Source organism: Saccostrea echinata, unplaced genomic scaffold (assembly GCF_033153115.1).
Source record: "Saccostrea echinata isolate AGI-Se365-2 ecotype Australia unplaced genomic scaffold, CSIRO_AGI_Sech_v1 ptg000010l, whole genome shotgun sequence".
NCBI classification, from domain to species: domain Eukaryota; kingdom Metazoa; phylum Mollusca; class Bivalvia; order Ostreida; family Ostreidae; genus Saccostrea; species Saccostrea echinata.
The window spans coordinates 12,342,879-12,361,871 of record NW_026889759.1 but is presented as its reverse complement, the minus strand read 5'-3'; the positions used below and the strand labels follow the sequence as shown (position 1 = coordinate 12,361,871).

Here is an 18,993-nt window from a genome sequence, read left to right as displayed (position 1 = left end):
TAGAGCACCCTGCTATATATTAGGCCATTCATATCGCCTTCCTGCATGTTTATGTCCAACTGAGGTGAAGCTTCTGAAGAATGACCGTTTTTAATCCGCTCTCGCCTTGTAGGAAGGGGGTGGGGTAAAAACCTGGGCTTGTGACAATGGACATGTAGCTGAAAGCTTACTTAAAAAAAAATAATATTACGGAAGATAATGACAAATATTGATTTACATGCCTTACAAATATAGAAATCGTGATTAAATTTAGAAATTGTGGTTTAATAAAGCTATCCAGATGTCCGTTTCATCCTCGGTATTTATAATTAAACACCTCTTTACATACATAAAAAATATATCCAGACAAGTGGTTAAATTTAACAGTCTATGTTTAGTACTTGTCTTCTATTAATACTATTTTAATTTCCACATTTTCATTCTCTGTTAGCTAAAATTGTTGCTTCCTTTAGTGTTGTTTTTAAAATAATTTTCTCGTAATTACAAGAGATTGTGGAGCATTTTGCTGTTGTTGTTGTTGTTTTGATACTAAATAAGCTTTTATAGTCAATTTTAACCCAGTGTATACAGTATCTTTAAAAAATTCTTCAGATACGTCGACACGTATATTCATTTAATTAACTGTCTAAATCAAGTTGACACGAAAACTTACTAGTATTTACAGTATTAGGCCAAAACAAGAAATGTTGACCTTCTAAATGCAGTAAAATTGTGAATTCATTTTTCTTACGAGTCGACGGTCATAAAAATTATTTTTCATCATTCATAAAGATTGTGAAAATTTAACATTTTTTTCTCGGATCTGATTGTGGGGTCGAACCACGAGCACTTGTTTCTGTTAATTCTTAACCCATGGTATAATAATTATTACTCTATGGGTTAATAAAAAACTATAGAAACAAGTGCCTGTGTTAAAAACGACAGAATATTAAATTGTTTACTGACACTTTATAATTGAAAAAAAGATATCATAAGACATTTGACATACACTATACATACAACGTCTTAAAAGAATCCCCACAGTGACTTTGTCATAAATATAAATGCTCTTTGGCGATTACTTGTCAGTCTTACATAGAGCCTTCATTTTTTTTACGCCTCTAGAAATGATAATATCATGTCAATTTAATCAAAAATTTTCAAAATATTGAAAACTACTTGCTTTAATATGGATATTGTTTGTATGGAAAATCAGTGTAAAATATGATTTTCTATAAGAATGTTAGCATGTTTGTTTGATTTTCTTTTAGCTCACCTGAGCCAAAGGCTCGAGTGAGCTTTTTGAGAGAAGGGTGTCCCGGCGTCCGTCTGTCGTCTGCAAACTTTTAACATTTTCGACTTCTCAAGAACCACTGTGATAATTTCAACAAAACTTGCCACAAAGTATTCTTGGATGAAGGGATTCAAATTTGTTCAAAGGGCCAGTTCTCTTTTAAGGGGAGATAATTAAGAATTAGTAAAAAAAAAAAATTAATGGCATCTTTTAAAAATCTTCTCAAAAACCTCTGGGCCAGAAAAGATGATAATGTGAAAGTTTCATTACATAGTGTACATTCAAGTACATTCAAGTTTGTTCAAATTATGACCCCCGGGGCTAGGATGACGCCACAATGGGCGATCATAGTTTAACATGGGAAGATAAAGGGGAAAAATCATTATAAATCTTCTTCTCAAGAACAGCAAAGCCACGATTATACATATTTATACGGAAGCATCCCCAATGACTTAAATAATTTTTGTTCAGATTCTGACGCCGGGCGAAGCCACAAATAGGCGATCAAAGTTTTACTTAGTACATGTAAATGTATTGGTAAAATCTGTAAAACTCATCTTCTCAAAAATAGCAAAGCAATGATACATGTATTTAAATGATACATTTATTTAAAAAAAACATTCTCGGGTAGTTTAGACTCAATTTTGTTCAAATAATGACCCCCAGGGGCAGGATGGGGTCACAATGGACGATCAAAGTTTTACATAGGAATATACAGGAATTTAAAAAGAAAAATTCTTCTTCTCAAGAACAACAAAGCCCTGATTATTCATATCTATATTGAAGTAATGGGCAATCAAAGTTTAATATAGGGGGAACAATCTTTAAAAATCTTATTCCAAAGAACAACAAAGTAATGATTATTCATATTTATATGGAAGCATCCTCAGGCAGTGTAGAGTCAAATTTGTTCAAATCATAATGACCCCCCCCCCCCCCCCCCGGCCAGGCGGGCAAGGCAGCAATAGAAAATAAGGTTCTACTTAGGAGTTTTTTATGCCCCCGTAATCGAAAATTCGGGGGTATATAGTTTTGGCCCTGTCCGACCGTCTGTCTGTTTGTCTTAATCTGTTTGTCTGTTTGTCCGCAAAAACTTTAACCTTGCTCATAACTTTTGATTGGTTGGGGCTATGGCTTTCATATTTCACATGTGTATTCCTTGTGACAAGACCTTTCTTTGAGTACCATCAAATTTGACCTTTCGACCTTGACCTTGGAGTCTGACCCAGTTTTGCAAAATTTTACCCAACTTTAACCTTGGCCATAACTTTTGAAAATTTGGTGCTAGGGCTTTCATACTTCATAGATGTAATCCTTGTGACAAGAACTCTCATTGAATACCAACAACTTTGACCCTTTGACCTTGACCTAGGAGTTTGACTGACTTTTAAAAAACTTTAACCTTGGCCATAACGTTTGTACGGTTAGGGCTAAAGCTTTCATACTTCACATATGTAATTCTTGAGACAAGACCTTTCTATAGATACCAACAACTTTGACAATTTGACCTTGACCTTGGAGTTTTACTTACTTTTAAAAAACTTTAACCTTGGCCATAACTTTTGAACGGTTAGGGCTAGGGCTTTCATATTTCACATATGTAATTCTTGTGACAAGACCTTCCTTTAGATACCAACAACTTTGAACATGACCTTGGAGTTTGACCTACTTTTAAAAATTTTGAACCTTGGCCATAACTTTTGAACAGGTGGTGCTAGGTCTTTTATATTTCACAAGTGTATTTCTTGTGAGAAGACCTTACTTTGAGTACCAACATATTTGATTTGCATTTGAGAAAGTTTAACCTTCGCTATAAGTTGCCATACGGGGCATCAGTGTTTCACAAACACATCTTAATTTTTAATGTGGAAACATCAACAGGTAGAGTAGATTCAATTTTGTTCAAATCAATACCAACTGGGGTAGTGTCGGGTTACAATAGGTGATAAAAGTTTTAAATAGGAGTACCTGTATGTAAGAAAAATGTTTTTAAAAATTATGAACAGCAAAGCCATGATAAGGCATATTGATATGTATGCTTTACAATGGGAGAAATCTTTAAAAAAGGGTTGCAATATCACACTAAATCTTATTAATGAGTAAAACATACACAAGATGTTTAGAGTAGATTTTTTTTTATTATGAGCACTGGGGTTAAGGGTTGAGCTGAAATCAGAAAGCTCCAGGTTTAATGAAATGCTTTGTACAGGGAAAATTTTTTCTCCAAAACAGCATTACAATGTTTATCGTGTTGATATTGAAGCATCCCAATGATGGGTTGATTCAACTTTGAATAAATCGTATAACCCCTTTAGGTCTAGATTTTGATCCACAATCTGGAATCAAAATATTTATGAAATTAATGAGGGAAATTTTAAAAAAAATCTGCTTGTTCAAAGTGACTCAGGTGAGCGTTGTGGCCAATGGGCCTCTTATTATTTTTTGCTATATTGCTGTCGTCATTCGTCAACATTTGAACATTTTCAGCTCCTTCTCTGAAACCGCTGAACCAATTTCAATCAAACTGTGAACTTATCGTCCTTGCCCCCCCCCCCCCCCCGGGGGCGAGGGGAGGGTTAATGCAATCTTTAAAAATCTTCTGTACTCCTGGACATCAAGCAGCCAAACTGTTGGCATTATTGGAATAAGTATTGAGCCCTCTAACAAAATTGTGAAATTTATGGCCTCTGGCAAGGGTGGGGCTATCTGGGTATTAAACAAACTGACTAAGTATATAGTAATGATGAGCAAAATTGTGAATTTCATGGCCACTGAGTCTGGGGTTCTGTTGTTAGACCGGGGCACTATTGATTAATATAATGAAAATGCATTAATTGTTTAAAAACCCTTTTTTCTGCTCCTTGGTATTAAGCAAACTAAATACATAGTTATGATGAGCAAGGGTGCCTCTTACAAATTATGAATTTCATGGCCCCTGGGTCAGGGGTTCTGGTGTTTGGGCGGGGCTCTACTGATTATAAAGCAAAAATGCATTTATATGCTTTGAAAATCTCCTCCCCTGCCCCTGAGTATTAAGCAAACCATCTAAATGCAATAATATTAATGTAAATGTATAAATATAATTAGAAGTATATGTGCATTTTCTCTACTCCTGGGTATCTAGGAGACGAACAAGAGTTCAAAATTGTAATCATTGTTCCTTTTGGTTCCTTGTGGAACATAATGCTCTAGAAACAGTCCTGTTTTGAGCAGCCTTTTTCAGTTGTTCCCAGCTTTATAGTACAATGTTACAAGTTTTGACTGACATGGACCTCATTTTCGCAGTTCTAATGACTTCTTTATAAAGCCTCCAACTACTGACAAAAATTCAGATTTTGGATTGAAAATTTTGCATTTTACTGAGTAGCCTGTGTTTATATTAGTGATTTTAGAGAGTACTTGATTTCTGAGAAAAAGGTTTTGTTCACAGTTCAGAAAAAAGTGATATCCATCATCTTGGAATATTTTTGTGTCTACCATTTTCAATTTCTGAAGAATAGTCATTCACTCTGAACTTTAAATTTAGCTCTCTTGGTGTAATTTTAGGTATTCTTCCATTTTAATTTCATTTTTTAATTTACTATAGAATTGCAATTTAGAGCTATCCGTAATTGAAGAGAGTTTATTTAAGACCTTTAGACTATAAACATCATGCAATGTCTTTTCGAAATTTTGTTTAAGAGAGTACTTAATTTTTTGTATGTTTTATCAAAAGTAACATGATCTTTTGCTTCCAGTTCTATTTTCTTAAAGATATTAGTAGGAAATCACTTAGGCCATTCCAAGTTTTTTCTTTGTTTAACGTCCGCGCACGTCTTGATTTTTGACACCCCAGATGAGTAAAAAAAAAAAAAAAAAAAAGAAAAAAAGAACACACACACAATCAAAAGTCCAGAAATTAATTATCTTGGTACACATCTGTCAACATCTTTCCCTATTTCTAGAATCTCTTGATATGTCCATTTATTTCAGAAATCGCACGGTCTGTAACATAAACATAGTGGAAGAAAATTAATTAACTGAAATTAAGCGGAAATTATTAAATGTCCGCAATGAAGAACTCCAAAAACGTCCCAAAACTTACAACCTACCGAACCGAAAAGAGGGATTTTCAGAGAAATATGTAACTATGGATTTTCCAAAGTGCCATCGTTATAAACTTGCGCAAGTTAGATGTGGTGTGTTACCTATAAGAATTGAAACAGGACGGTATAAGGGGGAAGCTTTCCCCGATAGACTGCGTACTTTTTGTTCTTCAAATAGTGTAGAAGATGAATGTAACTGTTTGCTTCATTGTACATCATAATCAAATGTTAGAGCAATCTTTTTTACCAGTATTGGATTTAAACCAATGCAATCAATATGTCAGATTTAGACAAAACCAAATTTCTTTTGATAAACCCAGACATATGTATATTTGCTGTAGTAATTGTACATAACACATGTCACTATAATAAACCATTTATTTACTTACTTACTCTAGAAAATCTATCAAAGTAAATTCTTAGCATTTACTACATTCATTTGCAAAGGAATATATCTTTTTACAAGAGCTCGAAAATCCTATTTCTTTGGCGGGGGGGGGGGGGGGTGTCACTATACTGCAACAAAAAGTGGGGGACCGTCCTTTCAATAAATATTATCAACAGTAAAAGATTACGTTTCGAAAAAAAGCCCCCCCCCCTTTACGTGCCTCTGAATGATGTTCGGTCTGTGTTTATTTTTTGGCTTTTTTGCTGAAAAGGTCTAAAAAGAGAGAAAAAAGGCTTAATTTTGTTATCTCCGAGGGGATGTATCATGCATGTATAATCGTATATATGTTTTAATACCGTGACAGGAAATTTTCTAATGAAGTCAGGCAAGTGATCATGATAAAAATAGAACAGAAAAATCTAGTTTCGGTTTGTTGAAAGAAAATTTCCAGCTTGTCACTCATATATTAGATATGAAAACCAAAAGAAGCCGACTCTTTCTTTGAAAACAAGGTGAGTACATGAGTATGTATAGTCTGTGCACGTATCAGTAGGGAAAATATGGGGATGATTTTCAACTCTAGACAACAGTGTTCAAGTACACTATGGTGAATTCGTGATACAGTAATGTCAAACCAGAATTTTAATTATGTCTACGATTGGAGAGTGGTAAGGTTTATATGTAGTCGTAGAGTGACATTTATAACCATAGCTTCGTTCTGAGTCAAAGAATCACTGAGTTTGGCGAAGGTTTTTAAATTTTCCTTTATCCAACCTACTTTCGTTTCAAACGACTTTGTCATGTGAGACTATGGAAAGGAAGATATAGGTAAAACTATGACTTTGAATATCGGCAGGTAATACTTCAGTGTTATTTAACACTGGGACTCGTTTGATATCAATTCCAGTTATATAACATCACATAATTTTCTGCAGTAATTTTTTTTATTCCTAAGGACGAAATATGAAGATAACGAACAGTGATCAATTTCAAAAGTCTATATAAATATAAAAATGTGAGTAGAGATATCAAGGACCTCTGAAAACAGAGGTGACGGCACGGAGGAGTAAGCATTCCCTGTCCACCGATCGGTAATAAGCGTGAATTGTACTTTGATATAAACTATAGTCTGTTTTTTTTAATCTCTCTCTCTGGTTTGTACCTGGATTTTATTCTGAAAAAGGAATTATTTGATTATGTATTTTTAAAAAAAGTAGAATATTTATGTGCTAATATTCAGTCTTTTTTTTATTTTAAGGAAAACAATTACATATACGAGGGGTGATAAAAAGTTCGCGAACTATCTCTATATTTACAAAACCACAATTCAGATCAGAATGAAATTTGGCACACATATAGTCATACACATATTCTATAAATAGCAAATGTTTTATAATTGCTCCGCGTTTGTGACGTCACAGTGTGAAAATGACGTCAAGATGTAGGTGACGTGTGACAAAAAAATGGTTGACTCAGTCGTACTCGAGCAACGAACGGCTGTAAAGTTTAACGTATCTTGGAAATTCCTTTGCAGTAGAATATGATAATTTGTACAAGGTTAATGAAAACAAAAGACTTACCAGAAGTTCAATCATTAATTGGATTGATTGTTTTAGTGAAGGCAGGGAGATGGTTGAAAATGATGTTCGTTCCTTTGCCCAGCGAAAGCAAGCCGGGAAAAAGATGTGTCCTTAGTTGAACAATTTGTTATGAAAGATCGCCAAATTACAATTAGAAAAATAGTTGAATATTTTAACAATAATACAATTAATATTAAATCCCTAAACTGTCGTTTACTTTAGACTTTAAACATATGAGATACTGTATGATAAAAAGAGGTCGCCCATACTTTATCCACATTGGATAAACAGACAGAGGACTCGGGTTTCGATGATCACCATGCTAATTCTGGGAAGGGGTGTCCTTATCCACTCATCCTATTGCCGAGATTTGGCCATTTCTGACAGATTGACTGTTCTTGTTATAAAAAAATAACTTGCATGGTAAGAAATATAAGACTCGGAAAATCTTTTACCTTCTGTTAACAGAGCATGTCACATGACCACCTGGATCACGTGATTCGCGCATGGACAGAACAATGGCAGATGTGCATTAAAATCGGAGAGGACTACTTTAAAAAAATAATGAGCACCGAAACCTCATTTTATTTCTTTTAAGGAAGTTATTCAATTAGTTCGCGAACTTTTTGATCACCCCTCGTACATGAATGAATATTGAAAAATAAATAATTTTAAAGTTGAAAATTCATTAAACATTTATATATTTCAACTCACAAAGTTTTCAATTTATTAAGGAGGCTGGGGGGTCAACAAATTAACCATCAGATATAACTTAATTTTTTAGATATAATATCTTAAACTGTGAACTATCATTTGGCAAAGAAAAGTTTCATACATTTTAGTTTTAAAATTTGATCATTTTTATATATCTTCATATGGAGCTCTTCTTCTAAAGGAGATCAATATAGTCTGAAAATGGCCACAACCACCCAGCCCTCTTAAATGAATGAAAGATAAAAAATACATTTTTAGTAAAAGATTAGCTTGAACTTCCCTGACAAGTGGAATCTGGGGAAATCAGATAATTTTAAAAATAGTTTTTCCCAGATACAAAAATAAATCACTATGTGAAATGCATAATCCATTTTTTAAAAATTTTTTCCTGTCTCTAGATTCACTCTTCTACTACCATCAACTATGAAATAGTCTTTAACAGTTTAGTAATTATCCTACCTGGACAAATTTCCATTTCGCACACATTTCTTCTACACCTGAAATTCAAATGTTTGTAAAACGAGAACAAATCGCACCCGCCATGTGCTCCTTGTAATGATCGGGTAAACGGGAAAAAAAAATCCGTAGATAATTCCGTGTGAATATAAATTAATAATGGCCTAACACTTAAGGTCAAGATCTAGTAAATGAAAGGTGCCTACTGATTTCTCAAATTTGAGAAATAAATTCCTTTAATGATGCTTTATAACTTTAGCTTAGTCAAATAAGGTGTTTCGGGACATAATTTGTAAATAAACAGGACGAAAAATCAAATTTTAAACTGTCATTTTCAATGAAATATTAAGAAAAGCAGTCATCAATACGGGAGTTTTTTTTCCATATCAGACAAAGGAAATGTATCCAGATTGCCTACAGTCTCTCAGAAATTGGTAATTTGTATGTTCTTGGCCTCTTCCTTAAAATAATATTAAATTGAATATAGGTATCGGGATTACTTTTCACATGATTTCAAATTGAATTCCATGAAAATACTTTATTTTCTACATAATTATATTAGAGCCGTAAAGTACGGGAAAAAGAAAGTTGAAATTGATTATGACGTCATAATGGATCTAGCACCAAACAGTTAGTCTAAAGTTATTTACTAGGAGTTTTTTCCTTATCGGACAAAGGAAATGTATCCAGATTGCCTACAGTCTCTCAGAAAACGGTAATTTGTTTGTTCTTATCCTCTTCTTTAAATTAATATCAAATTGAATATAGGTTTCGGGATTACTTTTCACTTTTTACTTTTCACATGATTTCAAATTGAATTCCTTGAAAAAACTTTATTTTCTACATAATTCTATCAGAGCAGTAAAGTACAGGAAAAAGAAAGTTTTAATTGATTGTGACGTCATAATGGATCTAGGACCAAAAAGACAGTCTAAAGTCATTTACTAGATCTTGACCTTAACGTAGGTCGCGGGTTTGCTAACGTCGTTAAAACTGTGTACGCAATTTATATGATTTGGGCGACTTTCTTGTGCACATTTGACTTTTCTTGGAATTGGTAGTTTAGCGTTATATTATTTAAGCAACAACTTCTCACAAATAATGAAGGCTTTTTACGATTTGTATAGTCGATACAATACTTAGATATAACTTTTGTTGGAATTTGTAATTTAGTGAAGAAGGCATATTACGATTCGAATGATCGACACTGGAAGTATTAAAAAACGTTTAATTATATTTGTTATCAATCGCATTTTCTCGGGCCTTTCCTGCAAGATTTGAAACACAAGTGGTTGTTTTTCGGCTTGTCGGAAAGGCCCGAGAAACTGCGATTGATTTGTTTTCACTTGGTATCGCGAACCGATATGTACACAAGGTTCAATTGACCTTTTTTCCTTTGATCGTATTTGAATTAACAGTTTGTTTTATTAATAAAGAAGCCATTATTTTTTTTAAAAAATCGCAAATACACATGTTACATCAAAAGATTGAACTTTATTTTTAAAAAGGATATTTTTAAAATATATAGATCTACGAGTTTGTCATAAATTAAATACTGCTAAGGTACGATGAAACATAAAGACAATTTGTTAGCGACACTGACCTCCTGTTAGGGGACAACTTTTTGATTCTGAGGGAGAGGGGGTGGCAAATTTTACCGAGACAGATTGTTTATTTTCATGTCGGTGAAGGACAGATTATTTATTTCCAAAAAAAACAAGGACAGATTATTTATTTCTTCCTCACTGAAAAAAGTCTGACAAGCCAAAAAAAAAAAAAAAAAAAAGAGGAAAACTTCAAAGTTGAAAAACTCCGATGGGGTGGGGGTGGGGGGTGGGGTGCTAGAACTAGTCATGGACAGATTATTTATTTTCTTACCCAGTCGAGGACAGATTATTTATTTTCAACATTTTCGAGGACAGATTATTTATTTGTAAGCCCCCCTCCCCCCCCCCCCCCCCGAATGAAATGATCGTCCCTTAAGCAACAGCTTGCAATGCTGTTACCTACAGATTTTATTCGCTACTTTGCTTTCCATGTCCAACAAGTAGAATTAATGTTCTAAAAATACTGGCTGTTGATTACGTCAGATAAAATTAATTTTTAAATTCTCGTCCCATTTACCCCTCTGAAAATGTGGTATGTAAAAATAAATATTTTGTTTAAACTGAAAATATATTGTATTTAGCCGGGACGTCATTTGGCGGAAATTCGTAGATTTGAGCGCCTTGCTGAATGGTCTAAAAAAACATTTAATATACTTGAATAAGAGGATACCGTTTTCCGCCAGCATGCTGGAAAAGAAAAATACACAGCCAAATGTAAGGATACGTCTAATCTACGAAAAAAAAAAAGCAAAACAAAACAAACAGAAAAGAAACAGTAAGAAAACAACACATAAAGTAAATTGGAAGAAAGAAACTAAAGGATTGATTGTTGTTTTTGGTCCCTTGTGAGAATTTTCACTAATATAAGACGTACAAAAAACCTAATCTGAAGAGAAACATGTCTAATAATCATTTCATTGATATTGAATTATTATGATACGATTCATGGGTCACTTGAAAGCAGGCATACGTGAATTTTTTTTTTTATAAAAATTATTTCATCTTATTTTTCTGCACTGAATACCGGAGAGATATTCACGACGTCGCGATGTTTAATGACATCGCTCTTAAAAATGTTATATTTTGCGATATAAAAGCAATTATCCACAATTAAATTACGCGAAAACTAACCCGAAGACATATTAATTTTTTCTCATTTATTTGTTTCAAATCAATTCTTTGTTGAAATACCAAAGGGGAAAGAATTTCGTCTGCACCATTTAAAAGTTATTGATATTTTTTGAAACAAAATCTTGCCAAAAAACGAGCCAAAAACGACGTTTTTCTTATATAATTCAGTAGAATAACGTCGAAAATGTAACGACAACAATGGCATGTTTGGGATTTAATTACATCAAAACGATGCAGACGAATTTTATAAAATTTTCAGAGAATATAAAACGAAGGTAGAGGATTCATATAACTATTTTTCATGGTATGTTTTCGGACACTTTTAAATGGCCTGTAAACCCGCGACCTACGTTAAGTCAATAGTCAACGACTTAACGACAGATTGTATTCGCAAACAAGATCATTATATATCGACCAGAGAATTTGCGAAATTTGACTTTAAACGAGATTATTGATATCTTTGTATCATCAACTTATTTGTCAATAGGCTGTCTCGTTTTAGGAATTCTTCGAATTCTAGAACATGTTCTTGCGTATCGAATCAACTGGGAGACATAAACTCCGTATGCAGGTAAAAATGGTATATTGCTACATGAATAAGTTGACGATAGAAAAGTTGAAGTCATCACCTTCATAAAGTTTAGTTGTCAGTTTGCTACCAATGTCTTCCCTAATAAAACAGCCAAATATGAAATATATGTGACAAACTCTGTGGTGTCTTTTATTTCGAGTTCAATAAGATATATAAAACCTACATAGGAATGAAACTGAGTATTAGTTGTTAATTGATAACACGTTATTGATATATCTAAATGTCGAATTGAAGTCACAGCAAGAGACTTCTGTTTATGTAGAAGTTTTTGAATAATTTCCGCTTCATATGAATACAAACACAGGTCTGCTGATAACAGAGCACAAATTAGTACCCATGGGAGTTCCAAGATTGTTGGAAAACCTGGTCTCCGAAAACTGCATAGATATTGTCAATGAGAAACTCAAGCATCTTTTTAATATCAACCTCGGAGTAAACTTGTGTTCAGAATGATAATGTTTTTCAACCAAAAAAAAAGTTTGCAGATGATATTAACCTCGAAGTACTTGTGTGTAGAATCAGAATGTTTTTTTTTTTAACAATATAAGTTGCAGATGACCAATGACAAGGTATGCAAATTTACGAGTTCCATTTTATCGAAGAAGCATTTGTCTGTGGTGTCAAAAAGCCTGGTCTTTAACTTATTTATAAGTGATATTCTTCAAACGAAAAATGTAATGCAGACAAGAAGAGAGTATGTAGTTTATATGTTATTTTTATAGTTATATTAATATTTGTTGGTTGTTGTTGGTCCCCCCCCCCCTCCCCCAAAAAATCAGCAAAAAAAAAAGTGTTTTATTGTGAATGTGAAAGTAGAAAATATTGGATTTAGGAGAGAGAGCAAAACTTGCTTTTAACATGTTCTCTCATACATCTCTCATACATCGTCTTTGTGGTTCAATGAAGGCATTCCTAGATGTTTGCTTATGATTGATTCTTGTTATTAGATAGAAAAAAGAGAAAACTCGGGCTTTATAAATATTGTATAGTTTCCTTCTCTATTTGTGCTTACCACATGTATAAGTGCAATACTCTTTGTCCGTATCCTATACGAGTCTGTAAATTACCAGAACTTTAATAATTATATCCTGGTATATGGAACGCCATAGCTGCCTTATGTGGTTATTTCATGAGAAGATGGTGCTTTATTATGTTATGCTGTGGTTATTTCATGTGAAGGTGGTGCTTTATTATGTTATGCTGTGGTTATTTCATGTGAAGGTGGTTTTTCATGTGATGATTTTTCATGTGAAGGTGGTTTTTCATGTGATGGTGGTTTTTTTTATGTGAAGGTGGTTTTTTTTATATTTAATGTGATGGTGGTCACTCGGAACTCTTAATATTTTTGAAGACTGAGTTTAACACTGAGTTTTACTGCTATTATCTAGAAATTTTGAAAGTGACACAAGTAGTCAATATAATTTAAATCATTTTAATACACCATTGCTAGTTCCTCTTTTTTCCATAGGCGCTTGGTTTCAGGATGGTGTATTTTGTGTATTGTGTTTTTTTTTCTAGCTATGTCTGCATAAACTCGATAACCTAAGAATGAAAACAATATACCCCCGGGATCTTTCGATCCGGGGGCATAAAAATCACTGAAGTAAGCAAGTTTTAAAAATGTCATATTACTTTATATAAAAAAAGAGTGAAGGTACGACAGTTGCAGTCTTCGATTTTACGGCGTGCCCGGCTCGGTTCATACTTGATTTTAATTAATCAATATCTACACTTTTCCTACCAGTTTCGGACAGGAATTCGGGTGAAATCTACATTTAAAAATGACTGAATAACGCCTTTCAATCGTCTGCCAATTCTAACTTTCCGTATAAAATATGCAGTAAACAAAAACGTACTGATACCTAGAACTGAAAGTGAAAGCAATGGAAGTGACGATTTTTAACCAAGTAAAATGTAGAGGCGTCCCGGAATAACGAGAACAAGTTTGGCGCGGTTTTTGACCTCCCTAGATTTTCCGAAGATGGCATCTGTTGTACCTACACTCTTACTATATAGACTAATATGGCACTTTTTAAACGTGATAATTTCAGTGATTTTTTTTTTATTTTTATGTTTTTTAGTGTATTCAGACACACCTACAAAAAAATCATAATACACAAAATACACCGTTTTGAACCCAAATGCCTAGATGGAAAAAAAGAGGAACTAGCAATGGTGTATTAAAATGATTTTAATTACATTGACTATTTGTTTCACTTTCAAAATTTCAAGATAATAGCAGTTAAACTCAGTGTTAAACTCAGTATTAAAAAATATTAGGAGTTCCGAGTGACCACCATCACATTAAATATAAAAAAAACCACCTTCACATAAAAAAAAACAACACTTGAAAAACCACCTTCACATGAAAAACCACCTTCACATGAAATAACCACAGCATAACATAATAAAGCACCACCTTCACATGAAATAACCACAGCATAACATAATAAAGCACCACCTTCACATGAAATAACCACAGCATAACATAATAAAGCACCACCTTCACATGAAATAACCGCAGCATAACATAATAAAGCACCATCTTCACATGAAATAACCACAGCATAACATAAAAAAGCACCATCTTCAAATGAAATAACCACAGCATAACATAATAAAGCACCGCCTTCACACAAAATAACCACAGCATAACATAATAAAGCACCACCTTCACATGAAATAACCACAGCATAACATAATAAAGCACCACCTTCACATGAAATAACCACAGCATAACATAATAAAGCACCATCTTCACATGAAATAACCACAGCATAACATAAAAAAGCACCATCTTCAAATGAAATAACCACAGCATAACATAATAAAGCACCACCTTCACACAAAATAACCACAGCATAACATAATAAAGCACCACCTTCACATGAAATAACCACAGCATAACATAATAAAGCACCACCTTCACATGAAATAACCACAGCATAACATAATAAAGCACCATCTTCACATAAAAAAACCACAGCATAACATAATAAAGCACCATCTTCTCATGAAATAACCACATAAGGCAGCTATGGCATTCCATACTAGTACGCAAAATGAAAAGAGGGAGGGGCTACAAGGTTTTTACTGTGCCCTGTGACTATGAAATTCTTTTTGTGGTCATAATTTTGTAATATTGGACATTGAAAGATTTTACTTGATACACAGATTGCTTATTACTAATTTACCCAAAAGCTAAAATTGAAATTGACCTCAGTTCGTTTGAACAAGTCTGAAAAATATTCTGACAATTACACTACTTTCAAGTGAGGAATACTATAAACTCTTAATTTAATGTAAGATTGTTATGACCCTGCGATATTTGTAGCTTTGACCCAAGGACATTGGGTAAGTTGAAGGTTACTAAAACATGCCCCTGTTCCATAAGTTGAAACACTTATATATGCATATGATTCTTATATCTGTGGGATGTACTGTGACCTTGATACATGGGTCTTTGGGTGGTTCAAGGTTATTGAAAACTTAAAATCCACGCCAGTTCCATAACTTTGCAATCGAGAAACATTGGAAGCTCTTTCTTCAGAATAACACTCACGCCTTCAGGATATATTCTTTTCTATTCTTCCTTCAGCACAACACTCATACTTTCAGTGCATACCACTGCACCGTTTTATCTATCTATCTATCTATATTTTTTTTTTTTTTTTTTTTTTTTTTTTTGCATAAAACCACAAGTCGTGTTTATGTCATTTCAGAATTCATATGGATGTTAAAGGTTTCAGAGTTCACGGGATTCCTTCAGGGACCAACCCTAGAGACATCTACGACTATTTTGAAAAATCGGAAAATGGAGGCACAGAAATTGAGGATATCTATTACCCTCTGCAGAACAATGATGCAGTTGTTGTTTTTACAAATGATGGTATGCCATGAATGCACGCAAAATCTTTTACAGACATAATCATAAACTGCCTTTTTTTTTCGCTGGAGTTGTGTTTATTGTGTATTATATTTTTTGAATCTGATTGATTTATACTTTATTCGCATCTACTCACATACTAGTTTGCTTCTTTTCAACAGGATACCAACGTGCTTTTGACAAGAGTCACTCCATGAGTGGCAATAAATTGGTATTGAGTAAGCTTCCAATACAGGTAATATATTTTCCTCACGTCTTCTACATTTTGAATGGTTTGGAAACTATTTCGTTAAAATTTAAAAACTGATTATCAAATTTTACAGTTTTTTTATTTGAAAGCTTTTCTCAAACGTCTCTGTCTACCTGGAACAAGCAATAACACAGCTTCTGGATGAGAACCCCCCGCTTATGAGAAACCTTGAAAATGACAGTGATGTTGAAGTAGTGTTCGATGCGAAATTCATGACGTACAGGGTTGTAGGGAATCCCTTCCAAATCGAATGGACAAAAAATTTCCTCTCAGACGCATGGCACAAACATGAGGAAAACAAGAAAAAATTGACAAATGGATCAACAAACGGAACAACAGAGGGAAAAAGTGAGGCAGTGGGCAGAAGATCTTCGCCAATGATGAATAGCGAAGAATCAGATTCTTCCGAGGATGACCTATCATATTCCCCCCGTATGACTTATGGTGGTAAACAGAATAGAACGGACATGGATCGCCGTTATAGTCCAACGCCAAGGGATCTCTCATCAGTTTCCAAGAAGACAAAGAAATCCGGTGATCATGACAGAGAAACTTTTGGAAGCAATATTTCAAGTTCAGAAGTGTACCCTCAAACATCAAATGTAAAGTTTAACTCGCAGGTTCTGGAAAAAATGGATTCGCCCTTAAGAATGTCAGACTGCAGGCTTTCCTCAAGTGACCCAAGATCTTCAAAATCGTCCTCTGTCTCACGCAAACCAGATGCTGCGGATAAATTTGCAGATAAGACCAAACCCAAAACAAAACTGCAGAATTTAACAGATAATGAGAAGCACAGAATTCCGTTCAATGCATCATCTCTTTCACAAAACAGATATAACCCCAGTCAGTCGTTATTTGCACCATCAGTAAACAAGAAAACACCCCAAGTCTTCAATAATTATGACAGTGACTCGGACAGTGATGACGTCATCATAGGTAGACGAGGTCCAGAGGAATTCTCGGTTAGAGACGAAGAAAGGAGGTTCAGGTCACCACCACCAATACCACCACCGCCCTCGCGGAATCCCCATACTATCTTCCCACCGAACAGAAACTTTCAGATGGGCATGTCTCTCTGTCAGTCAGACTTCCCTGAGCTGGCCTTGGAGCACGAAACACCCATAGGTGGAGTCATAGTAAAGCTAATTATGGGTGATATTCTAACACAAAAGTCTGACGCCATTGTTAGTCCAGCCAGCACAGATTTGTCAACACTTTATGGAATATCTGCTGTGATAGCTAGAAATGCTGACAGGAAAATGAGACAAGAATGTGCTGATTACATTGCTAAAAATGGCAATCTGCTTTTTGGTGACGTAATACATACATGTGCAGGCGGTAACCTTGATCCCAAGGTCACTTACATTCTGCATGCTGCTGTTCCCTCCTGGAGAGAAGACAGTCCAGAACAGTCTTCACATTTGTTGACCTGTACCTACCTTAACTGTTTTCAATATGCTGATAAAATCTGGCTCAGCAGCTTGTCAATGCCGATCATCGGTGCTGGTAAGATGCTTTCTTTGTAGAGAAGTAATATCATGCTCTTTGCTATCTTTTCAATCATAAAATGACATATCTTTTCTTTTTTTTAAAGGTTATTTTGCGGCCCCCTTGGATGTCTGCGTACAGTCATTCCATGATGCCATATTATTGTTTACACACGGTGCCAATCCATCTAAACATCTAAAAGAGGTCCTACTTGTGAGCAATGACCAGGACAGCGCATGCTCAAGTGTTGTAGTATTTAGATCCTTGATGGACCTAGAAGAGGATCAAGCGTACAGAGCTGCCGTTGAACGATACTGCAAAAGAAGTGAGCAGTATGATTTTTCTGCCAGAGATTTTGTTCTCGGGAGGAGTTCACCAAGACAGGATATGGACGTAGGGAAAGATCGCAGTGAAAAAATTGACAAAGCCAAGGAAGAAAAAGGAGTCGACGAAGGTAAATCGCAGCAGAAAATAGAAAGTGAAGTGTCTGATAAAAGTGAGTGTTTCGGTGCATATTCAATAGAAAATGAGAAAGAAATGCACACTGGTATTTGTCAGTCAGAGAGGTCAAAGGAGAATATAGAAGAGAGTCCTAGCAAGGGGCGGCAACTCAGTGACAGTGATGACGAAACAAAAGATCAAGATGACGAAAACTGGACAAAATCGAACGAAGAGTATGCACATAATAAACACTTGGAAAGCGATTTACACAATATGTCATCGAAAGAAAATGACGATGCTTCTTTCCTCACTGAAGTGGTGGACGACACTGCGTCATCAAGTGTCATCGAAAAATTATTGACGACGTGCGGGTCAGACAAAAATTCTGACGATGAGAAAAGGGATACGAACCAATCCGATGATGATATCTAAATGTCTTTCAAATATCATTTCTGCAATGTTCTGTTCCTTTTTCTTACAGCCAATTGAATCTATTGTTGACCTGAAGCATACAAATTCTCTACAAGCTTTGTTGGGGTTGAAACTCTACACAGATCTGTTTTGTGTTATTAGTGAGTACTATAGATGTTACCCACTAGATGTTAACTCTGGAGAGTAAGAAGATGTCGGTCATCAGGTCTCCAAAGAAAATATTTTATTCACTAGTCTCTTGTTTTGTTTTTGTTATTGTCGATATATCTTAAACTTTTGGTCACGTAATATTCTCTGAGAAATACGAATCGCTGGAACGTATAACATACCAGATAATAGTCAAAAGCATTAGTTTTCGCTAAAACCTTGATATTTTCATTCTATAAGTTAAACCAAGGGCTTTGTCTATACATTTATAACAGGAGCCTTATGTTGCATTATTTAAGTAAATACTTTTATATATGTTAATGATATGCACCATTCAGCCTATAGGATATAGGATAATGGATGACCGTAAAAACATTTAGACGCATTTTAATTAGCCGTCTGGTCTGTTCCAGTTGTCTCGATTTTATTTTGGAGGGTTGGTAACCTTTAATCCCTTAGTGCACTAATGTTGATTAGATTGTATGGAGTCAGGCCCGTAGGAAGCAATTTCAGTTTTTTTGGG

General features: G+C 34.6%; 1 protein-coding gene across 1 annotated transcript; it reads left to right on the top strand.

The window, feature by feature from the left end:
• The first annotated feature begins 15,553 nt into the window (after window positions 1–15,553).
• LOC133184412 (uncharacterized) lies at window positions 15,554–18,338 on the top strand. The gene is made up of 4 exons (XM_061319481.1): window positions 15,554–15,715; window positions 15,874–15,947; window positions 16,052–17,468; window positions 17,557–18,338. The coding sequence occupies exons 1-4, from the start codon at window positions 15,556–15,558 to the stop codon at window positions 18,321–18,323; spliced, it is 2,418 nt and encodes an 805-aa protein (XP_061175465.1). The 5' UTR covers window positions 15,554–15,555; the 3' UTR covers window positions 18,324–18,338.
• Window positions 18,339–18,993: the final 655 nt, after the last annotated feature.